Genomic DNA, 25,974 nt, shown 5'->3' on the forward strand with positions numbered 1-25,974 from the left:
ATGAGTTTCCGCAGAGTTGGCTAACTGGATTTTCTACAACCATTCTAAGCAGCAAACCACTCTCTTGCGCACACACACACACACACATAAAAACACTCACTGGATAACCAGACTACTCAAAGATATAAAAAAAACCCATATACAGTACATTTGGCAAATGTTCAGACACCTTAGATTTTTTTCACATTTTGTTATGTTGCAACCTTATGCCAAAATAAATTTCCCTATTTCCCTCACCAATCTACACTCAATTCCCCATAATGACAAAGTGAAAGCCGATTTTTTAGTATTTAGACCTTTTGCTATGACACTTGAAATTTAGCTCAGGTTCCTCATATTTCTCTCGATCATCTTTGAGATGTTTCTACACTTAGATTGGAGTTCATCTGTGGTCATTTCAATTTATTGGACATGATCTGGAAAGACACACACCTGTCTATAAGGTCTCATAGCTGACAGTGCGTGTCACAGCCTGCAGAGCTCAGAGACAGAACTGTGTCGAGGCACAGATCTGGAGAAGGCTACAAAAACTTCTGCTGCATTGAAGGTTCACAAGAGCACAGTGGCCTCCATAATTCTTAAATGGGAGATGTTTGGAGAGAACTGGCTGCCTGACCAAACTGAGCAATTGGAGAGGAATGGCCTTGATAAGAGCGAAGTGGTCTGAACACTTTCTGAATTTACTGTAAGTGTTCTTGTTTTGGATCTGAATCAGATCAGTGCAATCCCAACAAGGAAGGAAGTTATTTAGGGTTTTTAGGGTATTAACACTGCCATCAACTTAGTTTGTGGTTAATTTTGATTTATATTGTGAGCTCAACTGCCAACAGTTTATTAAAGTCTTAATTTGCAAACCATGTAATAAAGACAATTGAGAAATGTAACAAAATAACTTACCATCTAACTGTACAATTTATTATCTTTATAAAAAAATAAATGTTATTGTGAAGTAAAACTGATAGGATATGAGATAGGATTGTGGGTAAGAAAGAAAGTAAAAAAGAGTAGGCACAGCAAACTGTTGATGGTCAGTGATGTCCAAGATTTTGGTCTCGGTCAGCATTTATCGGACTAACAAACTGGTTGAGTCATTGTGCTCTGTTATATTGTCACCATGTATATTGGTTTTCATTCCCATCACATAGACCGAACTGACACCAGAAAAACTTTACAAGCTGGTGCAAAAAGTTCTCACATGCAGCACACCCTGTACTTTTTCATGTAGGCACTGCTCTGTCTTTGCTACCAACTTTACAGCAGTTATTGGTATCTACCTCTTGTTTGCCAAAAGCTTAATTGCTTGCATTACGTGACTGTTAATCATATGCTGCTTTCTTTGTGTCTGCCTTTCTCTTTGTTGATTTACTTACTTGAAGTTTTTTTTCTTTCTCCCTCCCTCTGCTGGGTTTCTTTAGGTAGAAGGAGTAAAGAGAAAGAAACTTAATCCCTCTATTGAACAAGAGGTGGACCAGTCAGGGGCTTTTTTTCTCATTTTCCGCAGTGTCAAAAAACCCACCCTGCTTCTAATTCTGAATGCTCACAGTTGCCTGTCGAAAACACGAACTCAAACTCACAAATAAACCCTTGATTTTATTTACAATTTGATTTTCATCTTGCATTGTCTATTAACCTGTATTTTGATGTATAGTCTGTTCGTGTTATTTATCTGTGGTTTAGGCGATTGGTTATTTTACTGAATAGCTATAAGTCAAATGGAAATGTGTTGTCAGGTTATTATGTGGATGGAAGGATGGAAAGAGAGAAACAAGCAAAGAAAGAGAGGTTAATTGCAGGAAGCTGATGCAGCACATTTCCTCTCTTCTCCCCACCCTTATCGTCTACTTCCACATCATTCCATGCTTTAGTAGGATTGTGCCTTCCCCCTGAGGCCAAGTTGTAGGTTTTTCTGCTTTCCTTTCCCTGCTCTTCCGTCACAACTGACTACAAAATGCCAGACAATTCATTCTAGTCGCTCTCCATAGAAGGCTGATTGCCATCCCCCTCCTCTCTCTTTGGGTGGCACAGTTAGGGCACTTAATATCAATATTCTCTTTGTGGTGGGAGATGGGGGGCCAATTGCTTTGACTGTCAGAATAATTGCACACATATCTAGAAATAGGCATTTACTTCCATGCGTGCGCACACACACACACACACACACACACACACACACACACACACACACACACACACACACACACACACACACAGGGAAACACAATAAGTGGGACATACTTACACAGAATACAAGAACAATGACACACTTGCACACACACGTAACCCCACATGCACTGGAGAGGTGGGCAGAATGGGGACACACAAAATGGGAGTCACAGACATATTCGCTGTAGAGTTAGTCTGAGGAGACAAGAAGAAAGGCTCCATTCTGCTGGGCAGTGAAACACACTCATGCAGAAAGCAACAAGCACCCAGTTAAGTGTGGCCTCCGGCTCTCTTATGAATTTGTTGTTATTGACATATCTGTGTAACATGCATTAATATGCACTCTAAAGACCAGAAGAAAAAAAAAGATTATATTTCTGCAAACTGAGACCATGGGGGTACTATTACTCTGAGCTGCACTCGAGTGAGAGCTGCCACTGAGGAGGCTTCATCACAAAGATGTAATAGTAAGAGTAGCTAGGCAAGGAAGTTTTTCTTTTTCAAATTCCTCAGGGCTTCATTTTTTAAGGCTTTAGCTTGGGACTTCCTTACTTATCAGGATGTTCAAATATGATTCTAATCATATCTTTAAAAAAAAACAAAAAAAAAAACACTTAGTGACAAATCTAGCAACTTTTTGGACAAACCAAAAATAGTTCCTGGAGCGTTAGCTTTAAATTTTCTCTCTGAATGATCATCAGCACAGCTGTTACGTTGAACTTATGCAAATGGTGACTTTGTCAGACAAGGTTGTGGTTATAAAATCAGGAGTTAAGCAGCAGCAGAGCAGCAGCTTGGAAATGTCTTAGAAGTGACTACCTGTTAACATTTTGTCTTAATCGGCCATGTTTCAGTCATCATTTCATACTTATTTCATTGTCTAACAACAGAAACAGAAAGTTTCTAGTCTTGTTTTACCATATCTTCACTGTACATTACAGGCCCACAACTGGCCCATATCTCAAGCTAATGTGGCTCCTGTCTTTCTATGTGCTAACACAGTGAATGTTGCGTGTTCACACACAAGAAATAAAATTGCATGGGTTGTGAATTATTGAATGAAGCTGAGTGGTCTGTGTTTGTGTTTGTGTGCGTGTGTGTGTGGGTGTGTGGGTGAGTGTGAGTGAGTGCACTCACATGTGTTTCTGTGCAACATTCAAAACTATGTCACACAGCTCATGCATCACTGCACCCATTTACTGGTGGAACATCTCCAATGTGCAGATCTAGAACACAGCAATTGAGAACGATCAAAACATACTCACAAGGCACACACACACACACACAGATTCACTGATGCATGGGCACAAATGCACTCATACAATCTATAAGTATATACTATAGCTTTTGTAGTGATCAAACAATGTAAGTGTACTGCTTTGTGTCTCACATACACATATTTATATACACACACAGTGCAGTGTTGTGTGCAGTCAGCCTAAGTGTTTTGTTCCATTGCTGTCATGGCTTTGCTCTGATTTCTCTGCTATCTATTGTAAAAGCTGAAACTCAGCGTCAGTGCACCCAGATGACATGAACCTTTGAATAGTTGTATAGATACAGGTCACTTTGCACACATACCTCGAACACTGCACAGTGCACATAATGCTGCTGACAGTCACAAACCAGGCTTTTACTGATTTTTTTTTTCCTGAAATGTTTACAGACAGAGTTTTAAATCACAAATCTCATTTCATATCAAACGTTCTGCTGCGTATTTTCAGTATTCCAGTCCTAATTTAATTTCCATGGAAAGACATGTTTTTAGAACAAACTGATGAATAATTCACCTGTCAGCATGAGCAGTAGCAGTCCCAAGCTAGAAAGAGAAACCTTTTCATCAATAGAAAAGAGATATGATGGTACTTGCCACACTGCTTGAGTGACTTTTGAAGTAATCATCATTTATTGCTTTGATGTTTTTGTACTCTAGCTGTCACCAGAACAAAAAATAATCAATCTTGCACTGAATCACCACTTAGAGTATTTGTTCTGGGGTATGTCAGCAGTAGTTATTAAAGGAAAAGCGAAGGCTGCTTTTTGTCCATCCCATCACTCACAGTTTTCCAGTCCATCTGCGGATTTGAGCCAGCAGCCTGAAGGTCTCAGGCCTGACTCTCTGACCTTTAGACTACCACTCCAGGGAGCAGAATATATCATCTTTAGTGTGTGGATATCCCTGTTGTTTGTTTATTCAATGTATTGACACATGGCTGTGGTTCAACCTTCAGAGGTCTGTCTTACTCTCCCCTACTTCAAAGGGATGTTTGGTAATATGATTGCTGTTATACATATTTCATTAGCTTCTAAATATTGATGGAATACTAAGTAGTATAAATTGCAGCAGAGGAGTTGGAACACACTTGTCCTCGTCCTCTCACTCTCCCTGCATCCACTTTGATGGCTATTTCAGGTTAAATATGAGCCTGCTCGTATGTGCCACTGATAGCAGTTTACTTTTTCCTGAGCCTGTGTGTATTTATATATGAGAGTGTGTGTGTGTGTACTTGTACTTGCTACATAGTAAGGACCAAAAAAAGTATTTTACTAACAGAGTGAGGACATTTTGGGAAAGTGAGGACATTTTGGCCCGTCCTCACTTTTTGAGACACCTTAAAATCACATTTTGAGTCTTGGTTTTAGAGTTATGGTTAGAATTAGGTTTAGGTTAAGGTTAGGGTTAGGGTTAGGGTTAGGCACTCAGTTGTGATGGTTAAGGTTAGGGTAAGGGGCTAGGGAATGCATTATGTCAATGAGTGTCCTCACAAAGTTAGAAGTACGTGTGTGTGTGTGTGTGTGTGTGTGTGTGTGTTAACACCACTCTTTCCCACATGCGTGACAGAATTAATAACAACCATGTCAAGTTGGCTCACACTGATATTGAAATATTACATTGGAAAGATGAAATGTGTAGGTGTTTGCAAGAGAGTTTTGAGACCATTGTATGACTATGACACACTATGCTGCTGTGGCCATGGCTTTCAGTTTTGTAGCAGGTTTAAACAGGAATTAAAATCTCTCTCTTTTTATTTCTCTCCATCTCGGTCTCTGCTGTAGCCTTTTCATCCCATGGTAAACCTAGTGTGCAGTGCAGACCTGAGGATGTTCCTGTGTGCACTGTATGCCCCAGTGTGCACTGAGTACGGCCGGGTGTCCATGCCATGTCGATCCCTCTGCCAGCGGGCTAAGGACGAGTGCCACAAACTCATGGAGATATTTGGAGTAGCCTGGCCAGATGACATGGAGTGTAGCAGGTGTGTATTACATTTAAAATCAACTCAGTGCTAAAAAGTGTAGTGTTATCATACACAGGATTTTGAAGTGTCTCATATGATACAGGCAGTAATATTGTGGTTGTTTTTGTTTTTATATACTGTATGCTTACCCAGCACTGAGCCTGCAATGTGTGTTTTGTATATACCTTACATCTGAACTGTTTTGTGCTCTCTGCTTTACTTTGAATTCATGACAACCTCAACCCCACATCAAACCAACTTAACTCTCTAACTTCAGCCTCTTGCGTTACTTCCTCCTCTGTATCTCAGTACAGCAGCTCCCTTTCATCTTTTTTATTCTGTCTCACATCTTTAAATCTTTCAACTCCCCTATCTTCTTCATCTTTTTCCTTATATTTCTACACTTATTTGCCAGTTTTTGAGGTACACCTAGCTAAATCTAGTGCAGTCTAATCCACCAGACCTGCAATAAATCTTACCCTCATGAAGAACGTAATGTTCATCTTTTGTTTAAACTGTTTAATGAAGTGCTAATTCCAGCTTTAGATCATTTTAGAGGCTGTACTTAGTGCTGCTGTTAAAATGTATTGTGTTTAATGTACTAAGAAGTTGTTTCTAAAATGTAGTAATATCAATGAAGGTGTCAGTAAAATAGATAGGTTAATCTGCATGATCTAACGTAATTATTCTTTTTCAAGGTTCCCAGATTGTGATGAGCCCTATCCTCGTCCAGAGGACCTGCTAACAGGCTCCGACCCCACTGACCAGTCATCCATGACTGTCCAGAGAGACTATGGTTTCTGGTGCCCCAGAGAGCTCAAGGTTGACCCGGACCTGGGTTACACTTTCATGGGCAGGAAGGACTGTTCTGCCCCATGCCCCTCGATGTTCTTCAACCAGCAGGAGCTGACATTAACCCGATACTTCATAGGAGTCGTCTCCATTGTCTGTCTGTCCGCAACACTCTTCACCTTCCTGACATTTCTCATTGATGTCACCAGGTTTGACTGACTGAATGTTGTCCTAAATCTTATATCTAGTTACTGATGATTTATAAGAATACTAAATCAATGTTTTGTTTTTTACTTGAACACCCCCCCCCCCCCCCCCCCCCCCCCCCCCATTAGGTTTCGATACCCTGAGCGTCCAATAATCTTCTACGCTGTTTGCTATGTCATGGTGTCGCTGGTGTTTTTCCTTGGTTTCCTGCTGGAAGACAGAGTAGCGTGCAATGCAGTCAGCCCCTCTCAATTCAGAGCTTCAACCATAACACAGGGCTCACACAACAAGGTGGGGGCTTCAGTTAACACAACGAAACTTGTCAGATGTAAGATGTAAATGTAATTCATTATAAACCATTTGCCCAAATGTCTGATTTGTTTAATCAGATTTGAAATGTTGGATTTTTGGATTTGGCGTAGTCCCTCATGATTGATCATAATTCATTTAATACAGGTATTTAAGAAACGACTTGAAGCATTGTTAACATGTGAATAGTCAAAATGTAGGCTTGATTAACTTCAATATACATTCTGTTAGACTAGTAAACTAATGCATGTGTTGTATACTCTCTCCTTTAGCTGTCACATAGCCTGCTGTTTCATACATGTATAAATAAAAGAGTTAAACCGACCACAAATACTATAGATTCTGATGAAGATAATGTTGTTAGTGAGCCAACAGATTTGATGAATGATGAAAAGTTATTGCTCCTCCTCTCTCAGGCATGCACCCTGTTCTTCATGGTCCTGTATTTCTTCACCATGGCCGGCAGTGTGTGGTGGGTCATACTGACGATCACTTGGTTCCTGGCTGCTGTGCCTAAATGGGGTAGCGAGGCCATTGAGAAGAAAGCCCTCCTCTTCCATGCTGTTGCCTGGGGGCTCCCAGGGGCCCTGACTGTCACCCTGTTGGCCCTGAACAAAATTGAGGGAGATGGGATCAGTGGAGTGTGTTTCATAGGACTCTATGACATAGACGCCCTGAGGTGGTTTGTTCTGGCACCACTCTGCCTCAATGTGGCGGTGAGTACAGTCAGAAGATAAATGAGTGTGTGGGCAGATGAAAGAAGTGATGAGTGGGATGGTAGGATGGATGGATGGGTGCACAGATTAATGGGAGGGTGGATGAAATGATACAAGTGTGGATTGTTGGTTGAAATTATGGAGTTGGATAGATTAGTAAATGGAAGGGTGAATGGTTGATTGTATTCTGGTCTGTCTGTCTGTCTGTCTGTCTGTCTGTCAGTCATCGGCTCTTTAAAAAAACTAATCTTTCATTTTAACTTTGTCTATCTGTCACATTTTGTCTCCCTCTGCAGGTGGGTGTCTCTCTGCTGTTAGTGGGCATTGTGGCCCTGAATCGGGTGCGCATGGAAATCCCTCTGGAGAAGGAAAACCAGACCAAACTAGTCAAGTTTATGATCCGAATGGGGGTGTTCTCGGTGCTCTATCTTGTCCCCTTGTTGACCGTGATTGGGTGCTACCTGTATGAACACACCTACCGTAACATTTGGGAGACAACATGGATGGAGGAGAACTGCAGGCACTATCACATCCCCTGCCCATACAAGGTAGAGAGAGAGAAAGAGTATTTAAGAAAAAATTTCAGAGAAAATGTATTTGTGTGAGGCAGTGTAATCCTTTATCTTGCAAGATAAAGTATGCCTTCAGTGGTTAATATGGAAGTATGTCATTTATAAAGCTGTTTTTGTGGAAGAGAGCTTGCCAGGGACAGGTCTAAAGCAAGACATACGAGTTAGAAGAGACACCAGCAGATTCTCTGCATGTTGACACACAATATAAATAACGTTCAAAGTTGTGATCAGTTGTACTTAGATTATCCTGTAAATGTGACTACTCAGGTTATGTCTCAGCTGGACACTGAAAACACATACTCAGACACACTCTTAGCAGGATTTGCAGCTGTATTCCTATCACAGTTCTCTGTATCTCACTCACACACTCAGTGTGTGTTGTCACACTGTCAAAGTTAGCCGGTGTGAAGTATTCAGTTGCCTACTGTGGAGGTTACAGTATTTTTCATCCTTCATTAAGCCACTGGGATATGTTTATTGGTGTGTAAGAGTAGTGTGCATAGCAGGACCAATGACTAAACAAGATGTGTCTCCAGTAAAGGGACCTGGTACAGATACATGTATATTCAAGAATGGACACCAAATCTTTAAAAGTTAATTCCACTTTTTCACAACTTGAGCCTTATTTTCACACTTTTGACCACAGTCTCACTCAGTTATGACAACGGTGTTCTATTCAATAGACAGGTGGGGTAATAATTTTACTGTTTGGCCTTAGTTTCCTCTTTCAAATAAGTTTTCCTACTTTTGTTTATGGCCTCTATTACTGTCTGACTGTTGTCGCACTTTGATTTCCTGTCTTTCAGTTCTCAAAAATATATTTGAGTACAGTGTTATTATTACCAGTAGAAATGTATTGTTTTATCTGGTTGCGTGTATCATGTTCATATTGGTTGTCATGTTTATCTGTTTTTAAAACACAAACGGAGTAGCACCTGCAACCTCATTATATCTAACATATAATGATAATAAAGCTGTCTTTTTTATTCTATTCTAATACTGGGCAAAAGTACAAAAACAAGAGCCAAGTTGTAATAAGTTGAAATAATGAGCAAATACTGTGTGTGTTTGAGTGAGTGAGTAAGACACACATGGTGTGCCTGAGAGAGTAGGTATTCCTGGAGGGGAGGGAGCAGAGGGCAGTATACATCATTAACTCAGCTAATACAGCTCTCAAGACCAAATCCACATAAAACTGCCATCTCTGTTTTCCTCTTTTTCTTTGTCTCTTTTTCTTTCACTCTCTCAGCTGGTTCTCACACACTTCTTGTACTCAGTCTCCCCCTCTACTCCTCTACTTGCTCACTCTGTGTATCTCTCTCAGGGCTTCAGGGCTTGCTCAGTCATGCTCTGCTGCCTGTAGTCTATAACGTCTTTGTAGCAGTTTTGAAGAGTGGTGGGAGTGAGATGTTTTATACCATCTGGTGATACATTAATAGCCAAATGAAAGTGCACAGTGCAGACACAAACTGTCCCTGTAACAAGTATACACACAAGGCAGTGAAAGCTTTTCATCAGTGTCACGGGAAATGGGAAAACTTGGACCAAAGCATTTGTTCATGTTTCCATTTTTCATAAATAGTAAACCTTAGAGCTGTTACAGGGATTTGACAAAAGAAGTGTCAGCTAATTTGTGACTGACAAACTATATTGGAAAGGGGTGGAGGCAGTTGCAAGTGCTTATATTACTTGTTTATGTGTCAGTGTGTGTGTGTGTGTGTGTGTGTGTGTGAAACAGACCCCCTTTACGTCCTATTGTAACTCTGGAATTTCAATATTGCTGTGTTATTTGATCGCCTGGGTTGCGTACAAATGTTAACATGTGCCTAAGAGGGTACAATTGCTTGTTTTTGGATAACAGTTGATTCTTTAGGCATTGTTGAGTTTCTATTGACTTTATTTTTGTGTTTGTGAGCATGGGTGGTAATTTACTACAGGGCTGCTTGTTTTATCGCAGGATCTAAATCTGAGAAATTTAAGCCAGGGTGAGACAGACTAAAGCTAATTAATAAATACCAACTCTCCTGGTCCCTGGCTCTTTCAAAATCATGAAACATCTAAGCTTTGTAAAAGTCCTCCTCCGCTAGGAGTCGCCAAAGGAGATAGTGTGAACACTAAATTACTTTGTAAATAGCATCTTTACCACCATTTAAACCCAATTTTAATGGGACGGTAGGAAAAATTTTTAAATGTCACTCAAAGTTGTGCATGTATATAAACAAATCTGCCATTTGGTTGTCTCTGTTAACTCTCTCAAGTTTCTCTCCATTTATGTTTTGAAACTCTTAGTTCTAGCTGATGTTTTAAAACATCAACAGTGAGTTAGCAGAAAATGTATGAATTTAGATTCTATAGAATTAGTGTTTCTTTAAACCAGCTAAAGTAAGTATGTACGAAGGTCCCACTTAAGCCACACAACTGCTGTAAAATCCTGCCCTCTGCTGTAAGATATTATATCCTGCATCCAAGTTCAAGAACAACTGAGGAGAACGCTGTTGCTGTACATCTTAACTGCAACTGTTTTGTTTACTTTCCCTTTTTCATTATTCATAATGACAGACTGGATGATAAACACTTGTCATTGCAGGATACTTTTGGCCCCCTTATTGATCAAGTAGTTTGAGTAGCACCCTAAGCTTTTAGTATTTCATCACAGTGTTACTGTTGAGGAAATATTCAATTGTATTTTAAGCTTAAATGCTGGTCGATTTCCAAAATAATAAAAGCTTTTCTCTTCCTCTTTTCAACACCATCGGTTGTCTTTATTGGATGACTGTGGAGTTAATATTTGACATTTCTGTTCTCTTTAGGTGGAGAAGACCAGTCGACCAGTTATGGTTTTGTTCCTAATTAAATACCTGATGATGCTGGTGGTGGGGATTCCCTCTGTTTTCTGGGTGGGCAGTAAGAAGACCTGTTTTGAATGGGCCAGCTTCCTGCATGGACGCAGACGCAAAGAGTAAGATGAGAGGCTGAAAATTATTTGTTTGTTTTTAGCCTTGTTTTTGCCCTCCCTTGTATGATTTTCATTCAAACTGAATGCTTATTAGGCCAGAAATGTATTTGAATTATAGAATTGAGAGATATAGAAGTTTTTATTTTCCATGTGAAGCTACAGCCTCAGACAGATAAACCAGTAGCACATCACTTTTCATAGTAAATGCTAATATATAATATCTGCTGAGAAACACACACATGTTTACTTGTAGTGTCTGTTTCTACGGTGACACGTATGCTGTGCACCTGTGTCCCCTCACCTTCAATAACAGCACATTAACCCTCTCTTCCTGTTCCACGGTTTCTCCTCTCTACCTCTCCTCTGTGTCTGCCTCACCTCCTCATCTTTACTTTCTATTTGCACTCCTTGCATTACTCTGTCCCTCTTCTCATCCAACCCTCCACTCTGCACCTTTCCCCCTCTCTCCCTGCTGTCTCCTCTCCTTGTTTTCTCTTTCCTGTCCCACTGCTTTCATCCATGTCTGTGCCTCCTATCCCCCCCTTTAAACTCTATCTAATCTACCTGGATCTGCCCCTTGTTGCACATTTCCCCTGCAACTTCCCCTTGTCTCTCCCCCTTTAATCTGCTACTCCTGCCCTCTCTCTCTCTGCAGCAGTGGAGTGAATGAGTCTCGCCAGGTGCTGCAGGAGCAGCCAGACTTTGCCCAGTCTCTGCTGCGTGAACCCAACACCCCCATTATTAGGAAGTCCAGAGGAACATCCACTCAGGTAGGACTGCAGTGATACAGCAGTATCACAAGAAATTATTGTATTATTAGTTGTAGAAGCAACAAAATCAGCAATAGTTGAAGTTCTTGTAACACTATTGGCTGTGGCTCCACGAGCAGTCGTAGTGGTGCTATTCAAAAACAAGGTGAGACTTATGTGAATCCTGTTTGGACTGAATGTTATCTTCACTTTCATCAAATTTGAGACCAGAAGCTATATTCTTGCTTTATTTCATTGATTACTGTCCACCAGCTCCCTGCAACACAGGACATGCATGGATGCCAATTATTGGCACAGTCGAAGGAAGGAAGTAGAAAGAAACAAAGATCTTAATAAATTATATTTGAAACAAACAAAATTCAAACCCAACTAGGGTCCAAAGTTTCATGCAACAAAACAGCCTGTGTCAGGTAACAGAACTAGCTGGAGGCAGTATTTTCTATTGCCTCACAACATCAAACACATTAAATCATCAGGCAAGCCTCAACACCTTTTAACAGGAAAAAGCTTTAGATTATGATTGAAGCAGACTTACTTTGCACCATGGAATATCTTATATCTCACTGCACGCTCATAACTTTAAAATTACATCTAGCTGCCCTCTCCTATCTGTCTATAGGGCACCTCCACCCACGCCTCTTCCACCCACTTGGCTGTCCTAGATGACCTTGACGAACCAGTCAGAACTCATCATGGGCATCCTGCCTCCACCAGGAGCAAAGCCAGCAGCGTCCACAGCAAGGCCAGCTACCATGGCAGCCTGCGCTGCACTCGAGACGACAGGTAGAACAGGAAATCTGTGAAGCTCTGTTTGTCTGTCTGTCAGATGGTGTAAATCAGATGAAATATGGTCTTTCTGCTCTTTACCCCTTGCTCAGGAGCGATACTATGGTTTACAGAGGTACTGAGGAGCGCAGTTTCCATGGCAGCATGCCACGTCTTGACCACCCGCTCTCCACTCACAGCAGCCTCCATCAGATAGAGAGCCACTCGAGGAACAGCAGCCAGCGAGACGTATCTGAGGCCTCACCTACTCTCATCACCCACGGAACCACAGCATGTGACAGCCAAGTTGCTGAGAATGACGGCACAAGTGCCTGAGAAAAGTCTCCATTTTTACAGGAAATTACTGTCATGATGTTGTCGATGCCATTTAAGGGAGGATTGCTCACTGCAGATACACACTTGTCTGTTTAGTGTGTAAGTGTTTCCCTCCATGAAGATGGAGAATGTACCAGTGAGTGCTTTGGTGGTGACATTTGGTGTTAGTTCCTCACTGGTCAGTTGTTAGCTCTGTGGCTACTGGTTAACACAGCTACCAACCAGACAAAAACTGACGATGCGGAAAGCAAGGTTGATGTATCTCGCGAATAAGAATGGTTACAGTTTCCTGCAGGTGAACTGTGGATAATTCAGCAGATCCTGGATTTGGAGGTTGGACACCAGTTTTGAGAGCATCATAACCCATATTATGGTGGCATTATTTCTAAATAATGATCCTTCATCATTTTGCAGAAGCTACATGAATATTGTTAAATATGTGAACAGTGCTGAGTACTGCTTTTATAACAATCTGAAATGGTTTGTCCTCTCGCTTTTGACTTATTTCAGTCTGATCTAATTATTCTGTCTTAGACTGCAGCTTGTAATGAATGATGTTTGTCTTTCTGTGGCTTTAGAGACTGACAAATATGGGCCTAATGTGACAATGTGGACCTCTCTGTGGTTTAGTGAAATATTTTTATACTGTGAAAATCATCTGTCTGCTGCTGAAAGCTTCACTCTGTGTGTGTGTGTGTGTGTGTGTGTGTGTGTGTGTGTAAGAGCGAGAAAGAGAGAGTGGGTGAGAGAGAGAGAAAGAGTGTGTGGGAGTAAGAAATAGAGACACAAGTGGTCATGTATATTTTAAACTTCAATTCACCCTTCTGGTAAATAGAGAAAACATGATGGAGGGAACTGAACCCAGCATGTAAAAGGGTTGCTTTCAGAGTCAGAAAGAGGGTGATATAATATGGACGTGGCTGTGTGGAATTAACTGTAATAATGCTTGTGCACTTATTTACATGCATAGAGGTCATTCCAGCTCAGCCCCAAAACAGTTTCAGTACCTACCCTTCTGAAAAGAGGCATTAACTTGACAAAGAAAGAAAAGGCAGCTTTGAAAACAAGCAAGATGATAGTTTACTTAATCAGTGCTTGTTCAGTTAGATGTCAACCAATCATTCTCTGTAACAAAATCCTAAGAATAAGCAGAATGAGAGTCGTGTCGACATCTGAAATGGCTTCACAATCTGTACAACATGCAACACTCGCTATCCTTAGAATAAGAGAACTGTCGCAAGTTGGCTGACAACCAGAGTATTGTAACTCAAAATTCAGGTATACGTCCATAATTGCATTCAAGTCTTGTGGCTGCATAAACTGGAGTGTAATTAAAAAGTGGAAATAGATAACATTTTTATTCTGAAATCCGTCACGTCCACATGACTGGAAGGTTGTTTTTTGGGAGGAAGTGTTTTTTTTTTTCTTATGTCATTTTTGCCGGTGTACTTGATATGTACCTATACTGCTACTATACATACTCTGTGATCATGTGTGCTTAAACTCAAACTTGTCCAAAGCCGTACAGAGGATTGGCAGTCAAAATGTAGAAAAAGAAACATTCGATCATCACGCTTTATATGTCGACATTTATTTTACACTTGTTGAGTAAATGTTACAGGTAGTCTTTATTGTCACTGTTTTTCTATCGTTTGTGGTTTGTTCTCCAATCCCTCAAGATCCAATTAACCTACCTCACCTCTACCTTCAGCCTTCTCTGTACCTGCGCACACACAGACACACAAGCGCACTTACACACACAAACACAAATACACACACACACTCTATCTGGGTGCTTTTTGAAAATAGTCCTAAGCTCATTACATAATATTAGTTCAGTAAAAATGGTGCTTATTTTTAAAGAATCTGAGCTACTGTAAAATTTAACACAAACCAAACAGACTAACTGACTCGTGCATTCTGCCTTTATCACTAACACACACATACACACACACCTCAGTAGGATATCTGTAGCTATCTGTCTGTCCGCCCCGCAGTTGGCTTTGTGTTTTTCCATTCTACCTCTTCAGTTCAAATGTACCTAGCTGACTCTCTGGCCTTTTCACTGCTGCCTCCCTGCTCTTGTCTATTGCCTTGTGTTTGTCTCTCTGCACCTGTTTTCAGTTTTTTACGACCAACTGCCTACTCTCAACGTGTCGGCCTGTGTATCTGTTGTACATAGATTTTCTGTCCTATGTGATGACTAATCTGCCTCACATCTGCCTTCTGCCTCTCCTCCTGTAAATGTGCCCACACTTATCTTTTTTTGGACCTACAGCAACTGTCTGTACTGTTGGAAGTCGTGACTGCTTACAAGCATTAACCATTGTGCTTTTACCTCGGAATTGGACATTACAATGAGAGGTGCTGTGGTAAATATTTCATCTTTAAAATCAACACAATGGAAGAGGATAGCTCCCCTCCTCGCATGTGAAATGTCTCATTCCTTTTATCAGCCCCCCCCACCACCAGAAGAGGAATAAGAGCCTTCTTGAGTTCTGATGCCATGCTGTCATTAATCATACTGTGCTTCAGAGTGAACCGCAGCAGCTTGAAAATATGACACATTATCAATGATGGTTCAAAAGTATAATAATACTGGGAATTCTGAAACTTGAGTTGTATTTGCCTTTTAATTTATTTGCAGTTTGGGACTGTAATTACTTCTTTTACATGCAGTGTAATAAACGTTTTATAGACTTCAGTGCTTTTGGTTTTATTGTGTTGATTTGTTATTTTGTTAATGCTAGTGTTGCATATTTATTCTTGAGGACTAATCTTGCTACCACGTCTGGTTATGGTTGAGTGGTTAAGACATCTGAATACCCTTGATTTTAAAGAATAAAGTGACAAATCTTCATCTATAAACTTATTTTAGTATCTTGGAAATATCAACAACATAAAATAACAAGATTAGTTCAGTGATCACATTTCTTAAGCAGGTTTCACCAGTGGCATAATGTGGTTTTAAAATGAACTCTGTGGAAACGGCTGCTTATAAATGGCAGTCCCTCCATCCTACACACACTTCACATTAGAAATCTCCACATTGTTGTAAAACAAAGAATGTCTAGAGATATTCACCTTTTTAAAACAGTGTTTAAATCAGTAATCATTTCTTCAGTCAAGACCAGACTCCTGATCGTTCTCGTTTCCGGCGGACAATGGCAGCTACATCTTGTTTGAGTGTGGAGACACTCTGCTCCAGCTGCTCTGAGAAGTCTCTCAGCAGACGACTCTGCTCATCTATAAACAGTCTGAGCCCCAGCAGGTCAGACTCCTCCTGGAAAACACACACAGAAATACATACAGGTTTATTAACATTGCAAAACATGCACAAAGTATTCCACACCTTGATTATACACAACTCTATGTTCCAGGGCTTAATACTAGCAGTACACCTTTCATTCTCCTAAACTAAAATATTTAACATTACAAAAACATTAGGAGTCTCATCGCCTGACAGCCATGATGTAAATTCCCTGACCTAACAGGTGGTTCACTGAAAATCAGCTGAAGACAACATATAGATTGTATATTGTACATTGTATCAAAAATTACCTCTTGTGCACCATTTCTGAAATTCCCTGACATGAAATGTCTTTGTATTCACTGTGTATTGTTCTCCATAGATCCCCCGTTGATTACCAGTTGTCAAGGGTTTTGTATGAATAAAAATAATATTACTTAGAGTAGTTATAGTACTTAATCACTCATACTAATGCTGCAGACAGACATGGATACATACACTAGGCCTGTGTCTGCGCAGGCGCTGCAGCTGACCCCTGACTGAGGTCATACTGTGGTAGAAAACCTTGAGAGCACGAGCAAACTCTGCATCACAGCTGGGACGCACCGAGCGACCACGGGCACTCTCCCCACCTGAAACAAGAAGGGAGAAAGGTGTTTGTGAGCTAGAAGAAATAAATCAATTAATACTTTTTTTATTTTTATTTTATTTTTATTTTATGAATGGGGATATTTTGGTGTGTAACAATTTTTATTTAATGACAACAACCTGACCCCAGCTTTTGGTGTCTGTGTGTGTGTGTGTGTGTGTGTGTGTGTGTGTGTGTGTGTGTGTGTGTGCATGTGCACGCGAGTGTGTTAGTTACCGTTCCTGGCTGTGTTGAGTTGTTCTCTCAAACTATGATTTTCTTTCCTCAAAGAAGCATTAACACTTTTTAGTTCTTCCACGTCCTGTTGAAGTGCTCTCACAGAACAGAGCTCTGCAGAGTGTGCAGACTGCAACACACACACAAACACACACATTTTTATAAGCACCATGTTTCAAAATTGTACCTTTTTGAATAAAATATGCCACTGTGCCTGTGCAATGAAGTTGTCCGTACTTTCCCTTTCTATCCTACAGGATAAGAACTATGAAAAAATGAATATCACAATTACTGAAGTCTTTCCTATGATTTACGATTTAACAATTCCACTGTCACACAGCTTATCTCACATTTAGGTAAATTCATAATATATTGAAATGCACATGTCTCCCTTCCATAAATGTATCTCTCTCAAAGTGACAGATCACTCGAGAGGCAGGGATACAGACTCAACATCAAACTCACTGCAGTGTTGGTTGGGCCTTCCTCGTCGATGAGAAACACACCCTCTGTAGTCATCCTCACTCCCTCCAGACATGATGCCAAGTCGGTGCAACCGTCTGAGACAGAAAACCTACACCCATCAGCAGCTTAAATGATACTTTTGACTGTTACTATTTTGTGTTGTGCATTTATAGTAATGACTCGAACAAAGCAATAACATAAGTGTCAAAAGTTGAGGAGGAAGGTATTGAGATGATGGTGTTATCTGAGTCAATCATCCAATTGTCCTTCTTCATTCTCACCTTGAAGACCCCAGAGCTCCAGCACCACAGCGCTGCTCTGCAGGTAGGCCAGCAGACGCTGGGAGGTGTGAAGGGATGCAAAGTGGACTCTGTGATCCAACAGAGGGTTGAAGTTGTGCCACACAGCTGGAGTGTAGAGAGGCTGGCTGCAGTCAAATAACCTGAAACTAAGAGAGCGGAGGAAGAGGAAACAGGAACAAAGGAGAACAAAGTGCAGCATCTCAGATCTGGCCACATGAATCCAGAGGACAGCCAGATTTCCTGTCTATCATGACACTTCACTCACCACTGAAAACATGCCTGGGCCAAACACAAATATCACAATAACAATTATCTCGTTCAAAATCAAATCACCTAAAATTTTCACCTTGACCAAAAAAAAACAAATGTATGTTACTCACGAGGCTCTTCATGTAACCACAGACTAAGTGATGTCTTCATTCCACAAATGCTAAAATTCATTAATGACCATGAATGTTCTCCTCACATGTTCTGCTGCGCCCCATCTTGACCTCCAGTTCCTGGGCTATAATTTATCGTAGAAATTCTCAGCATTCTCCCCGCACTTCAAATTCCCTTCAGTGCCCTGCACGGCTCTGTACGTCACCCTGTTTGCCTCACCCGAACTGAACCCCTCTATTTCGGGCCTCTTTGATCCAGCGCAGGCCACAACACTGTTCCAGGACCAGCTGGAAGTCCAGTCGTCGACCCAGTAACTCAGATGGGTCAATCAGGATGTCATCTTCACCAAGTGGTCTGGAAAGTAAGAAAGATTATTAACTTATTATTTTGACTGCTTACAATGTGTGTGTGTGTGTGTGTGTGTGTGTGTGTGTGTGTGTGTGTGTGTGTGTGTGTGTGTGTGTGTGTGTGTGTGTGTTTGTGTGTGTGTGACATACAGTCCGGTGGAGTTGCAGGGAACCAGCTGTGCTTGCAGAATGCCCTCCTCTGTGCCCTCTGATCCCAACACCTGCAGACAGAGAGTATTAGCCCGTCATCACTCAATACTTATCTACCTCCTGACAACACTGTCAGATGGGGATGTGTGTGTATGAGTCCAGTATCTTCTGTGGTTGTACCTCCAGTTGCTCTTCCAGAGGGATGCGGAAGGCCAAAGACTGAAGCCAGAGGTGAGCGGTGCCCAGGAGCAGAGGCTCCACTGGATCCCAGAACGGGTCTTTATCTCTGGGTAACGCCACCGTAGAGACCCCCTGCACTCTCTGATGGCCGAAACCGAAGATAGATTGAGAATAAAAATAGAGTTAATGCTTAAAGCTAGCTATTTAGCAGTCCAGCTTGTCCATCTTTTATGTCAGACTCCCATTCCATCCAGCTATAATAACTCCCATGTGGAGAATGACTTCAACATTAAACACAAAGCGATGTGAGATAACACTGTGTGAGTCTCCTCTACTGCCCCTGTCTTCTGTTTCGTAGTCACATTTTACTGAATTTAAAGCATTAGAGCTAATAAAAAAATAATTACGTAGCAGGTTTTGTCATTTTCTGAGATGATTGCAGATTTCTGTTCAGTTTTCTGAACCAAGTCTGTTCTGCTTTTAGTCCATGCTGAAAAATTTTGGGCTTTCTGATTCCCACAACACATGAGAAGGGACAGCAGAAAGAGAAAGAAATTATGCATTTCTGCTGATTTGTAATTTTTTGCATTATATTAAAAAAAACCCCAAAACATAAGCAACATTCATTCAGTTTACCCACACTGTCTGCATTCTGCTCAGCCTGGTGCTGCTGGTAGACTTCTTCCATCAGGAATTTACGGTTCACAAACTTGGCCTTGGACCACATCCATACCTGGGGAGGGAGCATGACAGTAGTTTAGACAAAGAAACTGAAATTTAAGGCCAAACACAAACCAAAATTGAAATAGGAATTATAAAAAAGCAAATGAAAGTCAGAGAGAAAGAGAACTAGAGACCAACCTGTTTTCTTCCTACTGAGGTGACTCTGACGACAATCTCTTTCTCCAGATCGTGACCTTTTGAGTCCGACAGCGCCAAATTCTTGATCTCCAACTTAAACTCCACCCTCTACAAAGATGGCAAACAGTAAAGAACAGATGATCATTCATTTTTAAGAAATGACTATGATCAGATGAGACTATATAAAACAAAATATGTATTAATGAACATACTAACTAGACAAATAATCAGCTTCCTCAAGTTTCACAAAAAAGAAACAGAGAAATAAACATTTAACAAAGAAAGCCAGTGTGAGTGAAGGTGGCTGAGTGTCACCTTGTTCAGCTCCTGGCTCATCTGGTTGGCTTCAGCCACCATGGGCATCAGTTTGATGTAATCGTAGAAAACGGCCAGCAGACTGGGGTCTGTCTGACTGGACACAGCGCTGGACTCACCTGAAAACAGACACGTGAAAAAAATCTAACACGTTTTCTCAAAAACATTCTTCCTCTACTTCCAACTATCAGTCCTCCCACTCACCCAGGTGGATGCCCTCAGCAGCAGCCAGTTCAGACTGGAAGTAGTCGTAGTCGTAGCGGCTCCAGTCATCCCCGCCCCTCTCAGACGGATAACCGATGAACAGGTAGGTACAGTTGGAACCAAGGATGAGACGGTCCTAGAGGGAGGCAAAGAGAGACAAAAAAATGTTGTGTGTGCACTTTAACAGCACGTCACACACACAGTCATATCATTAAGTTTGTGTTTGTGTTGAAACGCACCAGGTGCTGCAGCTCAGTTGTCTGGGAAACAGCATGGCCATTGACGATGACCTTTGACCCTGGCTGTGGGGTCAGTGTTACCCGGCGCTGTTCATTCCTGAACACAGCATGACGCTCCTGGATCCTAACATATACACACACAAACACACATTACTAAGCTTCCACACTAACTCTTACTCTCCAAAAGGGTCACAGAGCCTGCAGCCTATCCCAGCATGCACAGGGTGGGATGAAGCTGAACGCACGGAAGAGACTGTCAGTCAAATACATCATTCACATCATGTATAGACAGATTCATGTCCGTAATCTCACTTTACTTGCACTGAGTTTGTGATGTTGTATCATATGTGATCTTGATAAGATGAAAACTCACCCTAGGCCCTTGATAGAGATGGACCTTGGAGAGGAGTCACACAGTCCGATGTCCCATTCACCTGGAACACAAAACAGCAATAATGACACTAAAACTATGACTAAAGTTTATCCAACACACTAAGAGAAGCAGTACTCTGCTCCAAATACCTCACTCTAAAAGATAAACTGAACAAGAGAGAGATACACACAGACTCACCCTCCTGGATGAAAAGCTTGACCACCCCTGACAGCTGAGCGTCCTCATTGATGTTCAGGATGTAGGGATGCATCTGCATCATCCTCCTCTCCTGGCAGTGAGGCAGAGACGGAGAGACCTTGTGAATGGCAAAATATCCACATGGTGGATGCGCAAAGATGTGTTTATACACTAAACCTTCACCAAGTGAATTCACTGTATGTTCTGTGCTTGTGTGCTTGAGCGTGTGCACCTCTGATTGTGTATCTGTGTGTGTGTGTACCTGTGTGATATTAGCATACTGTTGCTCCCAGTCCTTCAACGCCTCTTGCAGATGTTGTTCCCATAGAGTCTGAATGGCTCTGATCTGGAGCTCATTGTGGGTCAGCAGCTCACGAAGCTCCTCTAGGCACACAAACATACATGCTGACCTCTGCAGCCCTCACCTGTTAAGTTCTATTTCGTCCTATTCTAACATTGGTTCATACTGGTCTCGTCGTTTGCTCTGCGTCCCTCCTGGCCCAGCCGGCTCAGTCGCTGCAGCAGTCTGGCGTTCTCGGCCTTCAGCTCTTTAACCAGACGCTCAGTGGGGCTCTCATTCACCACTGCACGGTTCTGGATACGCTTTGCCCTGGAGAAGCCAGGGAGGCAAGGGGGACAAAGTGTGAGGTGTGTGAATGGGGGACAGTTGGAACAGAGGAAAAGAGTGACTAATAATACCTTACACTGTATGAAGGGCTTGTTTTACCTCTCAGCATAGCGCAGGGTTGAGAGAGACTCCTCGTAGCAGATATCAGCAGGGCTAAGTGTGGCAATCTTGAAAATGGATTCATTTTACAAAATTAAAAATAACCAAGATGAACCCACAAAGGTGGTTAGCTCTCTGTAAATGCTATGTTATCACTGGCTGCTGTTACCATAACAGTGCGACTGTTGCCTCCCAGTGCAGACTGCAGCAACTTGGTGAGAACTGAGTCTCTGTAAGGAATATGGACGATCTTCTTCCCCACCGCCACATCTGCAAGAGCGCTGCAGGAGATGAGAGGAGAGAATGGGCAAAACACGCATAAATTAAATAACGCAAAAAACTTGATTAAACAGCAGATCTACCTGATGACATTGCCCAGGGTGGTGAGGCTCAGGTTGATGGCTGTGCCCTCTTTGAGTCTGTCAGCCTCTGACCCCGACGACCGCTGACGCTCACTGCCAGCCAGGTCCACTAGATTAATGTTGGACTGCTTTGTGATGCTCTCTTTGGAAAAGATCTGGCAGGGAGTCAGAGTAATTAGAACAACAGATGTTGGAAGAAATGTTAGGAGAGTATACTGACATATAATAATGTACAGAGATTCACATGCACACATGTAAATGACATCACAAGACTGTTTAAGTACGCAAATGGATATAAATTAAGGATATGAGTGGATAGAAAAGCCAGTAAACAGTGTGGTTTCAGTTTAATGTGATTTTAGCTCAGACAAAGCTGAACAAATTGTATTCTCATAGTTTTTGCAGTACCTCCAAATTATCTAAACAGATCAAGTTGACACAGAAGTGGGGGCATCTACAGTACCTGTTTGAGCTGGAGGATAATCAGCATGTGTGAGCGACTGCTATTGGCATTCATGTGAGTGGCAGCCGTGGTTCGAGTCCTGGTTCCCTGTTCCATCAACTGCTCCACCTACAGAAACATTCACAGGATCGAATTTTTATGTTTTCAAATGCAATACAGAAATCAATCAAATTCAGTAGAAAGATCAATCACAGTTTTCTATTCAGCTACCCTTCACTCTCTGTGTGTGGAAACCTCTTCCTCTCTGCATTTACTTTCCCACATCCCTCTCTCTACCTGCGGTGCACTGTCACAGGGGACTGTACGGAGACCCTCCACATAGAAACCTCGTTGCTGCTCCTCTCTAACTCTGAGCCCCCCTGGCGTACGAGACCCCCGAGACAACAGGTCAATAACCTGGACGAGGAGGGAGGAGAGACAGAAATTACAGTATCTGGTCATCTATTAAAGTAGTGATGTCTTAAGTAATGTAATATCCAGAGAAAGAGATGATAAACAAAAATGTTGCTTAACAGTAGCTGGACTGAAAAGACAAAAAAAAAAAAGAAACCAACGATAAGAAAGAGACAAGAAAGAAAATGACAATACTGAAGTAACTGCTTACTGAGCTTACCTGCTCATTATAGATTTCCATCATACTGAAAAAGACCTGTGTGGACATCAAGAGCAAAGACATGTAGAAAAGAAATGTAACAGCAACCACTAGACAACCAAACATGACACTGTGTGACACACACTCTACCTGACACTGTCTGGTATCCTGGCTTTCTCTAATGGCTTCAAACAGTCGGTCACAGAGTTTAGGAACCAGGCCTTTGTTCGGCCCGTAGCCCACCATCGAGTAACTCTTCCCAGAGCCAGTCTGCCCGTAGGCCAACAGTGTGGCATTGTAACCCTGGAGACATTGTTTCAGGATATTTACTATTAGAACTGACAACACAACCTCCAACATGTCTATGTAAGCCAAGGAGCACAGAACAAGAACAGTCTTGACTTCATAAATATATGGCATTGAAACTCTTAAGTTAAATACATAACGATTGTTACCTGCAGTGCATTCTCCAGTATTCCTTCTCCCAGGTCCTGGAACACACTGTCCTGAGGAGAGAAAACATTTTATGAGCTGTAACACATATTTGTGCACCTTGTTGCTTCTAATGACTGTACCAGTCCTTTTCCCTGCTCTACCAGTTGCCTTGGAGCTGACCTGGTCAGCGTATCGTCCCCCTGGCTCCTCAGGCACAATCAGGCCACTGCGGTCCCGTGCGAAGCCACTGTGGGACCAGTAGGCGTAATCAAAGCAGAATGAGCGCCGGTTCTGAGAGTCACGTGGGTCCTGGATGGTGATGGAGCTTGACACCATGGAGATGACACACTTGCTGCCTGCATCCCTCTCTCTCTGAATGTAGGGAGGAAATGGAGGCAGATCGGCAGAGAATTCAAGGCTGTGGAAACACTTAAGTTTTCACAAGCACATTTCTTTTGGATTTCAAGGAACATATGAGGATGGGAGGAAGGGCGAGTGAGATGTACTCTTCTTTAGAAGCACAGGTGAGAGATTTGTAAACAACACTGAGCAATAAACAACTACTGATGTGGCCAAAAGTGCTGGGATCCTTATGCCTCATTGAGACAATGCTTCATTCTTCCTGAAAAGGGCTATTTTCTCATGCGTACCTGCATGCCTTTAGTTTGCCATAGAACAAAAAAAAAAAGAGGCTGGGAAAAGAGTGGAATCCCTGCTTACTCTAGATCTCCCAAAATGGCCTGGACAAAATCACTGCTACCCCTCTGAAATGGTGATAAATAAATGGTGATATTTCAAGTAGACGACTGTCTTCAATTAGCATCATCGGTGTCATTCTAACTGGACAAAAGTCCTCATTGTGCTGTTTGGAAACAAGATCGTCTCCAAGCAGCTTGATGTTCCTATGACCACAGATTTAAGGTACAACGGGACTGAAGGAAATGGATAGTTGTGGTGGATTGTTGTGAAGAGCAGGTTGGGAGGAGGAGTTGCCTCAGGAGAAGGGGGAAGGAGACATGGCCAACCACTCAACAGAGCTTATATAGGGGATTGAGCCCAGGTGCAAGCCCTTTGTCTACCTGCAGCAGAACGCTGGGCTCTCTCCCTGCAACAGTTGACTGAGTATAATGTGAGTTTCTTTTGTTCTCTGGATCCATGCAGCATGCCTGATATTATTTGTTTAGTAGTTGTTTTAGATTATTAGATTAGTACTTTGAGATAATCTAATTTCGTCCGTTTTGTTTGGATTAAAACCAGCACCAACTGTTGTGGCCTAAACCTCCAAGCTGCCTGTACATGGAATCTTGAACCCGGTAATAAATGAGATTTTTTGGAAGTGGAATTTTCCTGGTGCTTCCTTGTGCCTGACTGCATCATGTCCACAGTGTTCAGCTACGTTACCTGAAAACCAGCATCCTTCAGTATCAAGCCTCTATTACAGGGATAGTTGGTGAAAAAAAACAAGAAAGACTTCAAAGCAGAAACAATTTGACCTTGAGGATCAGTGCAACACCATACGTCCCTCTGCTCTCTAAGAGAGCAGTAATATTTGCTCTAGTTTATGTACTGCAGTAATACTATGTGGCAGTATATAGTAATATGCCTGTATGTCACACCATAAGAATAAAGTACACTGTAAAACATGTACATTATGAAAACAGTCAAATAAATAAGAAAAAATTGAAAAATATCAAATGGATGACAGGTTTAAATAAATGAAGCTATGAAAAAAATGACAGCACACTGACCTTGTTGAACGGTCGGACTCTGACGGCCACTTTGACACAGTCCTTGCTGTGCATGTCGGAGGCTTTAGCCCTCATTATCAGCAGGCAAGTATCAACCCCGCAGACTGAGTGATCAGCTCCCTCACAGAGCACAGGGGAGCAAACTGTATCGAGTTACACGCTGACAATGGAGATACTGGCCTGTTGGGAAACGTCTCACAGGATTTTACTCAAAAATAAAATGCAACACATTTAGTTCTCTTGCTGAAATGTGAATGTGACTCCAAACATTTTAGCATAAACTAAAACAATGTGCAGTAGACACTGTTTCACACTAAAATTAAGTATTAATTAGTAGAACGACTGCTGATCAGTTTAAGAAATCTAATGATCATCAGAATTCAATATGGGAAGACATAATATGCTTTTATAATGTGTGATTTGTTAATGAAGTGGAGCAGTGGAGGGTAGGCTGGTTTCACTTTCACCTTGTCTACCACTGTAAATTATTGAGTAGAGACAGTGGCCTGGGGAACAGGAGAGTCAAACTTACACAGGACAGGTACATGTTTATGATTCATATTGACCTGATATTTAAAAGGTTCCTTTTCATACTGGAAGCTGATGGATGTCAGATGTGTGAGGCACCAACAGGGTAAAGTCTCACCTGTTTGTTAAGGAAAATCAAAGGCCTTGTGATTGACAAGCTGCAAACC

General features: G+C 41.8%; 2 protein-coding genes across 5 annotated transcripts in view; one reads left to right on the plus strand and one right to left on the minus strand.

The window, feature by feature from the left end:
* The window catches only part of LOC139627374 (frizzled-3-like), a 37,333-nt gene extending 21,807 nt beyond the window's left edge, over positions 1-15,526 (plus strand). For 3 of the 4 annotated variants that reach the window (XM_071488079.1, XM_071488080.1, XM_071488081.1), the window contains exons 3-11: positions 5,221-5,417; positions 6,098-6,400; positions 6,527-6,689; positions 7,124-7,423; positions 7,720-7,971; positions 10,806-10,954; positions 11,607-11,721; positions 12,341-12,504; positions 12,600-15,526. In XM_071488079.1, coding sequence (XP_071344180.1) covers positions 5,221-5,417; positions 6,098-6,400; positions 6,527-6,689; positions 7,124-7,423; positions 7,720-7,971; positions 10,806-10,954; positions 11,607-11,721; positions 12,341-12,504; positions 12,600-12,822 — 1,866 coding nt within the window. In that variant the 3' untranslated portion in view covers positions 12,823-15,526. The remainder of the gene's footprint in view (positions 1-5,220; positions 5,418-6,097; positions 6,401-6,526; positions 6,690-7,123; positions 7,424-7,719; positions 7,972-10,805; positions 10,955-11,606; positions 11,722-12,340; positions 12,505-12,599) is intronic. The other variant, XM_071488082.1, reaches the window with a different exon arrangement.
* Positions 15,527-15,636: 110 nt separating this feature from the next.
* kif28 (kinesin family member 28) lies at positions 15,637-25,938 on the minus strand. The gene is given in 26 exon segments (XM_071488077.1): positions 15,637-16,105; positions 16,571-16,704; positions 16,938-17,067; positions 17,403-17,497; positions 17,684-17,850; positions 18,305-18,439; positions 18,583-18,653; positions 18,763-18,903; positions 19,403-19,495; positions 19,624-19,731; positions 19,939-20,057; positions 20,143-20,278; positions 20,382-20,505; positions 20,755-20,815; positions 20,953-21,043; positions 21,215-21,336; positions 21,420-21,562; positions 21,680-21,747; positions 21,849-22,196; positions 22,505-22,612; positions 22,781-22,900; positions 23,118-23,153; positions 23,247-23,399; positions 23,552-23,602; positions 23,712-23,903; positions 25,280-25,938. Coding segments are annotated over 26 exon segments (3,180 nt in total). The 5' UTR covers positions 25,355-25,938; the 3' UTR covers positions 15,637-15,946.
* Between the last annotated feature and the right edge of the window lie 36 nt (positions 25,939-25,974).

This window comes from Trachinotus anak, unplaced genomic scaffold (assembly GCF_046630095.1).
Source record: "Trachinotus anak isolate AG129_WGS33_773 ecotype Australia unplaced genomic scaffold, CSIRO_AGI_Tana_v1 ptg000011l, whole genome shotgun sequence".
In the NCBI taxonomy this organism is placed as follows: Eukaryota; Metazoa; Chordata; class Actinopteri; order Carangiformes; family Carangidae; genus Trachinotus; species Trachinotus anak.